This window comes from Poecilia latipinna, unplaced genomic scaffold (genome assembly GCF_001443285.1).
Source record: "Poecilia latipinna isolate Pla-1442-1.1 unplaced genomic scaffold, P_latipinna-1.0 Scaffold1251, whole genome shotgun sequence".
Classification (NCBI taxonomy): Eukaryota; Metazoa; Chordata; class Actinopteri; order Cyprinodontiformes; family Poeciliidae; genus Poecilia; species Poecilia latipinna.
The window spans coordinates 41,990-49,857 of NW_015113867.1; the positions used below are offsets into that span (position 1 = coordinate 41,990).

The 7,868-nt window shown below is 39.3% G+C and overlaps 1 protein-coding gene across 1 annotated transcript in view; it reads left to right on the forward strand.

The window, feature by feature from the left end:
* LOC106960990 (1-phosphatidylinositol 4,5-bisphosphate phosphodiesterase delta-3-A-like) overlaps positions 1–7,868 on the forward strand; it is a 46,131-nt gene that overhangs the window by 16,441 nt on the left and 21,822 nt on the right. The window contains exons 7-11 of the mRNA XM_015054424.1: positions 5,740–5,884; positions 6,342–6,494; positions 6,699–6,833; positions 6,991–7,144; positions 7,473–7,589. Of these exons, the coding sequence (XP_014909910.1) occupies positions 5,740–5,884; positions 6,342–6,494; positions 6,699–6,833; positions 6,991–7,144; positions 7,473–7,589 (704 nt within the window). The remainder of the gene's footprint in view (positions 1–5,739; positions 5,885–6,341; positions 6,495–6,698; positions 6,834–6,990; positions 7,145–7,472; positions 7,590–7,868) is intronic.

Below are 7,868 nucleotides of genomic sequence, written 5' to 3' on the forward strand. Positions count from 1 at the left end.
CAACATTTAATTATTTCTTCAACACTTGAACTGCAAGCTTTGGCTTTGACAAAGACATAATGAGGGTGTCACAAAATTTAGTTTATTCCACTTGGCGTCGCTCTTGTTCTATGTTTCATAGAAGTCTTTAGCCAGCTAGCAAAGTATGGAGAACGTCTCGACGCGTGGCATCATTACCGCTTCTACTTGTCACAACAGCGCAGTGGATGACGAGCAGCCTGGTAGCAGTCACCTTTCTCTGCGTTTGATCGTGGCATTTGTTAATGGTAGAAAGTACCGCAATGGCGACTGCAGGGAAGGGAAACTGGTACCGGACCGGTCCATCATCAGGCCACACTATTGTTACAAGCGTAGTGTGCATGAAGTCAGTGTAGCTTAGCCTAGCACCGAATGTCAGCCATGACGAGGAACAGCGGGCGGGACTTCCTTCAGAGGTCCGCTCACCCTGTGGGCCCCACTAATATTATACTGTCATATCACGGTGGGGGCCACGAGACAAAGTCCTGCGAGCCGCGAGAATGAGACCTCTGCTGTAAGACATCACTACAGTTAAAAAGACAACTGAAAACCTGGACAATGAGCCTAATTTGCTCATGTTCTGTCTCATCAACTTCTCATTTTCCTTCATGCCAGGTGGCAGAGCAGTTTATAAATGATGTTGGGACTTGAAAAAACTACTCCAGTGAAGTTTTGTGAGAAGGAATAAAAAACATTTTAGAGAGGTAACAGGGCGAATGTGTTTTAGTCAGTGAGAGGACAGAATTGGGCATATGATGCTTTTCTAGTACTGATGCCCAATTACTCTCACTTATTGACACATGCATGTGCAGATTGGTAGGCAACTTGGGGTTACCCAGGGATATATTAACATGGAAATCTGGAAGTGATTTTGTTGGGTTTTCACAGTTTGTGTTCATTACTTTTTAAGTATAGGCTGTAGATTATGGTACTTGCTGCCCTAAGAGAAAAGATGGGATTTACAGCTCTTTGAAGTGAACCGGTTCTCGTGGATTCGTTCAATTTAAAAGAACCCGTTTTAATTATTGTTTGCAAGAATCTAGCATTAGGCAAGATAAAGATCCACTAACTAATAAAGATCCACTTACTATTACAAACAATTTGGAGAGAGTAGTTAACCTATATGCTAGTTTTAGAGAGATGGAGGAAGCCGGAGTATCCTGAGAACAAACCAATGCAGAGCAACCCCAGGTTTGAAACAGGAACCTTTGGGCTACAGGATGACAATCAGTCAAGTGTATTTGTATGGCACATGTTGGCAACAAGGCAATTCAAAGAGCTTTACATCATAAAAATACAAAAATAAAATAATAAAACCCACCATGGAGTCAATAATTGAGAAACCAGTAACAAACATTACATTTTGATGAGTGCCATTGTCAAACTCATCAATACACATTAAATGTTGGTCAATATTCCAGTGACTGTGAATCAAAGGAAACTCGGACAAGTGAAATTCTAGCCTAGATTTAAAGGAACTCAGTGTTTCTGCTGTTTTGCCGTTTTCTGGAAGTTTGTTCCAGGTTTGTGGTGCATAGAAGCTGAATGCTGCTTCTTCTTGTTTGGTTCTGGGGATGCAGAGCAGACCAGAACCAGAAGACCTGAGAAGTCTGGAAGGTTGATACAACAGCAGATCTTTAATGTATTGTGGTGCTAAGCCGTTCAGTGATTTATAAACTAAGAAATGCATTTTCAAGTGTATTTTCTGATCTACAGGGAGCCAGTGGAAGGACTTTAGAGCACATCACCCAGAATCAGAAACTGGGTGATGTGCTCTATATTCCTGGTTTTAGTGAGAACGTCAGCAGCAGCGTTCTGGATCAGTTGTAGCTGGAGGACTGGTTTTTTAGGCAGACCTGTGAAGACACTATTGCAGTGTTGTCACAGACAAAACATTTTGTGATTGTAGCTATTTTGCTAAGCGAGTCATGGAGATAGACTTTTAAAGACATCAGAGAAATGATAGATTGCAGAGTCCTAAGAAATATTCACACCCTTATTGATAATCAAGTCTAGAGTGTGTCCTCAGTCGTGGGTTTGGTGTGTACCATGTTGAGTCAGACCAAAATTTTCAAGAATATCACATAATGTTTTTGTCCCTCTGCTTTTGGGCTTGTCAACATGGATGTTGAAATTTCCTACAGTTATTAAATAGTCATAATCAATGCATAGCTGTTAAAAAGCTAATTAAAGTCAATGAAGAAATTTTCCACATACTTTTGTGTCTTGTACAGTTAGTGTCTACAAACTACCACTTGTTTTTGAGAGAGCTCGTTTATGGCCTTCTACCTCAATTCCCAGGTATCCAAAAGAGTTGAACTGGTCTAAGAAAACCTTTTTAGTGAATTATGCAGTATGGCAGCAACCCCTCCTCCTCTTTATGTTTTCTTTTCTCACTTGAAAAAATTTAATTAGGATCCATTGATTTAATTAGTGTAGGTGATTCATTATTTTCATTCAACCATGTTTCTGTCAGAAACACAATATCAATATTATGCTCAGTGATGTTTTCATTAACTAATAATCATTTTGCTGATAGTAGTCTTATATTTAGCAGAGCCAGTTTAAGTGATTTGGTGGCAGATAGTTCATTAATTTCAGGTTGCTTTAGACAGGGTAGGAGTCTGAGGTTTGATTTTAGATCACTGCATTTAGGTTTTCTGTTTTTTGTTAATTTTCTGATAGTGATCTGGACAGGCACTGTTCTGCATGGTGCTGCTGAAGGGGCCAGATGCATTCTGGAGGAAGATGGGTGTAAAGCAACGATCTGGAACCCAGTCTCAGACCTCTGAATGGTGGATGCTCTGGGGAATCAGAAACAGGTGGTTTTGATGAAGTAAAGTCTCTATGTGAGCACTAAGAACAGAAGTACCAAGCAGAGCGTTATTGTTCATTTTATATGTGAATTTAAGAAACTCAGGTTCAGGTTCAGAAGGTACATTTCTTCTGAGATGTCTTGGGACTTTTAACAAAGGAGTGAGGGAACTGACGGAGGGTTAAGAGGGATGGGAGGACAACCTCCCACTCCATCTGATGTTTTGAACATTTTATCCGCAGATTTAAGATACTCAAGTCCAGGTGAAGACATTTTTTCTGAGGACATGAGACGTTCAAAGGACTGTAGTGGGAGGAGATCCGTCTCCAGTTGACGTTTTGTCAGTTTCTTTAGGATGCAACACACGGAGGGTTCCATCCTAATCAAATGTCTTTGAGCCTGTTCTTCTGAAGTGGTCATCACATTGTTGTTCTTGTTGATAAAATGAAAAAGGTTTGCAGTAAGTAGCTTTGTCCCATGTTCATTAAAATAGTGTCCGCCTCGTCTAAAGAGATGATGACACTCCATGGAGATCCTGTGGTTGTCAATGAAGGTCAGTGAGCTGGCAGAGCAGGTTTTTATGAGACTTTTATTTTTATTGTCAATCAATCATGTGTTGATCTCATGACTCCTGTCGATGTTTGAAGATGAGGTTTCCTCGTAGTGTCCTGTTGAAGTGCAGTGAATCTGTTTTTCAGTGGAATTCCCGTGTGTCATCAGAGTGTTGTGGCTCAGGCTGGTCACTTTTTCCTTGGAAGCTGAATCTGTGGAATTGTTTGGGTTTCAGCTGCTTGTTTATTTTCCTTTGGTGAAGCAGGTGTTGATGTTGAATGTGGAGCAGGTGTTGATGTTGAATGTGGAGCAGGTGTTGATGTTGAATGTGGAGCAGGTGTTGATGTTGAATGTGGAGCAGGTGTTGATGACGGGGGTTACTTTGGCTCAGAGCTGGCCACTCTGATTTGTTTAAGTGAGAGATTCTTCTGCTTAGTTGTCTCGTAAGATTCAAAGTGTGAGACTGTTTTTTCAGTTTAGCTCCCAGAGAGTTCCAAGGTGAGCTGCTTGGTGAGGTGCATGTGATCTGTTTTTAACAAGAGTTGCTTCATTTCCAGAAGCAGCAGTTATCTCGATATTCACTTCCAGCTGCTGAATCTTCTGTTCTACTGACTTTGTATAATAATGAGCTGTTCATTGTTTTGCGTCATTAGTTGGGTTGAACCTGGATTAATCTTGATTCATCTACTGGTATTTGTCTCCAGTAGATGAATCTTTATTTCTACTGATTGAAGTCTTTGTATAATATTGCTGATATCTCTGGTGTCTGCCAGAGGTATCTTGCTCTGGTTCAGCTTGGAAGTAGAAAAACAAAAGTAGTGATCCAGTTATGAGGTTCATATAACAGTAACTATAAAAACTGAATATATAAAATAACTTTAACAGGCAAAACTATTAATTAGGTTGAGGGAGAGTAGGATAAGCTCCTTCAGCTGTCACTGATACAGTCCTCACAGTTGCTCCACAGTGGAATGAGACTTTTCTCATTCAAGGTCTAAAACTGCATTCAGATGCTGCTGCATTTGCTTCTGTTCAAACTTATATTGCCATACTCTTATTTTTTATTGTTCTAAGTCTTGGCGGGATATTTCAATTAAAAATGAAGAACAAAACTTACAAAAGTAACAGGGAACACAGGGAGTCAAAACAGAGCAAAAAAAGGAATCCAGGAAACAAAGACAACAGGGAAGTGACAGAAAAATAACAAGGTTATATCCTGTTATATCCCCGTTGTAACAGGGGATATGTTTTTCCTCTCACCTAAGAGTGAGAGGAAAAAAAATGGTATACAAGTACTGGGAGAGTGAATGCTGGAACAATAGACATGGCTGATTGACTAACGGAGAGGAAAGAGCCAAAGGCAGGCTGATGAGAGAGAGAGAGAAAGTAGCACAGGGGATGAGGAAATGAATCTAACAAACATAGGAAACATAATTAAACTAGAGTAACTAAGAATAACTAGATTCAAGAAGTAAACATAAAGTAGAATCAGTAAGAAAGGACTGAACTAAAGAAAACAAGAACAGGACTCATCAAATCTAAATGAGAAACTAACAGAATAAAAGTAGAATCATTAAATCCAACTCCAAAACAACAACAATTCTAATACTTTAGAGTCCTATTTCCAAATTTTAGAGACGAATATTACACACAATTCATCACTGCATGTGATGTTTTGAATTAAAAGGAGACAATATGGCAATGTTTGGGTCTTGTTTTGTCTTTTTTGAAAATGCAAAGAAAATAGTACAGCAAGGCACAATCAGACAATCAGGAACAATACAGTTTGATATAATAAACTCAACAGACAAAAAATGCCCACACAAACTAACTGACAGGAAAGTAAAACAGAAAATGTTACAATTGTACAAGTAATTTCAGATCTTAATTTAAACTATTAACATATTGGTATAAAGATCAGGCTTTTGTGTTGTTGCAACATTTAAGCATTTCCTTAAATAAAATTATTTACCTTAAAACATTTTTACAAATGGATGAATACATTTGTGAATACAAAGCCAGAAAAAAATACGGCTTTGCAATCTGGCATATTTTTGTTTTTGTTTGGTTTTTAAACAAAAAAACAAACAAACAAAGGATTTAAATGTCAGCCAGATGATTTAATTGTTAATATCATAATTTGACCCTTCATCCCGTTAGTTTTATTTATATCAAAACTTAAAAGCAGAATAATTTCATACAAGATCCAGTTTTGAGAGTCTTTCTCTAAAAATATTAATGAAGTTGCAGTTGAAAAAAAAAACACTTTCTGTTGTCTCAACATCTCAGTCACAAGACTCAGGAATTGGTATTTATATTAAATTTCTGAATGTGCCCTCTGTGATCTGTGTCAGAGCTCTGAGTCATGGCTGTCGCTGTGTGGAGCTGGACTGTTGGGATGGAGACGGAGGAGAACCTGTCATCTATCACGGTCACACGCTCACATCCAAAGTGCCCTTTGTGGAGGTGATCAAGACCATCAACGAGTACGCCTTTAAGGTGAGGACCTCAACATCCACCCGTATCTCAACCTCCATTACACTGCTGCGATTTATTCTCCATAGATATACAGAATCTATGTGCGGACTAAATAGAGTAGATAGACAATAAACAGTTTCTGTCCAAGAGCTGCTGTTGTCCTGAATGCTAATTCATCCTGATCATCATGCTCTGAACATCCCTGTTGTTTCTCTGTGTTTTTACTGTATATTTTTAGATTTATTTAAATGTAATTATTTATTTATTTGCACTGCCTTCGAGAGTTGCTATTCTTTACATTTTGTTGTGCTTTCTTGCACAATGACAATAAAAGAATTCGGATTCTGAAACAGAGCAGTCTTTATTTAACTTACTTAAATAGATAAGTTTCTAAAATATTTATTTCAGATACAAATATTTGCTGACCTCTGACCTGTTGAGGTAGTTCTGACTGTTTGTGGTGATTGGGCTCCCCCAGGCGTCTCCCTACCCTCTGATCCTGTCTCTGGAGAATCACTGCTCCATGGAGCAGCAGGCTGTGATGGCTCGACACCTCAAAGCCATCCTGGGGGACAAGCTGCTCCTGAAGCCCCTCTCTGGGCTGAAATCATCTTCTTTGCCAAGTCCAGAGGTAGATAAACTAACTGAAAAGAAGCTTATTTCATTTGTGTTAAAGGTCAGAAGTTGTACACAGTGACATTTGTACTTTCTGGAAGTCCAAAAAGATTGAAAATTAATTTGTTGACATCTAATAGTAAAGTTAAAGAGAAGAATATTTATTTTCTGAAGGTCACTGCTGTTGAAAGTTGATGTGGAATGTTGGCTGGATGTGCAGGATCTGAAGGGTAAAATCCTGGTGAAGGGTAAGAAGGAGAAGGTGGTGGAAGAATATCTGTCCAGTTCTTCAGACTTGGACTCATCAGAAGAGGAAGGCAGCTGTGGAAAGTCCTCTGGAAAGAAAGACAAGAAGGTGGTATAGCACCAGCGGTTCCCCTTCAGTAGTCTTTAACTCTGATTTGGTCACAGACTTTTTCATTTTACTTATTAAATTACTTATTTATTTACTTATTAAAAGGTGAATTAGGAGTGAGCATTTTTAATAATGCGATAAATGTTTGTGGCCCTAGCCAGGAGTATCCAGGCTGAGTCTGGAGCTGTCAGAGCTGGTGGTGTACACTCGCAGTGTTCCCTTTAAAAGCTTTGAACATGCTGCCAAGAATCCGTCAACTGACATGTGTTCATTCTCTGAGAGTGAAGCCCTCAGGCTCATCAAGGACTCAGGTAGGATTTATGTTCAAAACCTGTAGATCATGACAACCAGAGTCTGTTCTTAGCTTACATGTAAACCAATGGTCTCAAAGTCCTACAACTTCTAGACATACCCATTTCCTATACATCTGAGTTAAATGGCTAAACTGCCTCCCTAGAATGTAGTCAGGCTCTACAGAGATCTGCTACTAATCATATCATCAATATCATATTGGAGCCGGGTGTGCTGAATCAGACACACAACTAAAAGTTTGGAGAGACTGGTCCTTGAGGACAAGAGTTTGAGACCACTGAGCAAAGAGTGTCAACTAAGAGAGTGTTCCTTGTCCTGCTGCTGCAGGGATGCATTTTGTACGTCTCAACTGTCACCAGATCAGCAGGATCTACCCATCAGGCCAACGCCTTCAGTCATCCAACTACAACCCTCAGGAGATGTGGAACGCTGGCTGTCAAATTGGTAAGAGCAACTGTCAGGGACCAGACAGTACAAAGTGCAAAACACAGGTGTTGAATTCAAAAAAAGGTGGGTTTTTATTTACCCAAAAATATGAACAAAGGTTAACATAACAATTAAACAGGCATGCCAATAAAAGAGGTCAACATAAATTACTAGACTCAAGACATAACTGACAAAACAACAAACTGACCTAACTGAAATGACACAGAAGGGGATTTAAATACAGGTTTAGCTAAACCATGTGGACACAATAGGGGAAAACAAAATGGCTGCCACCTG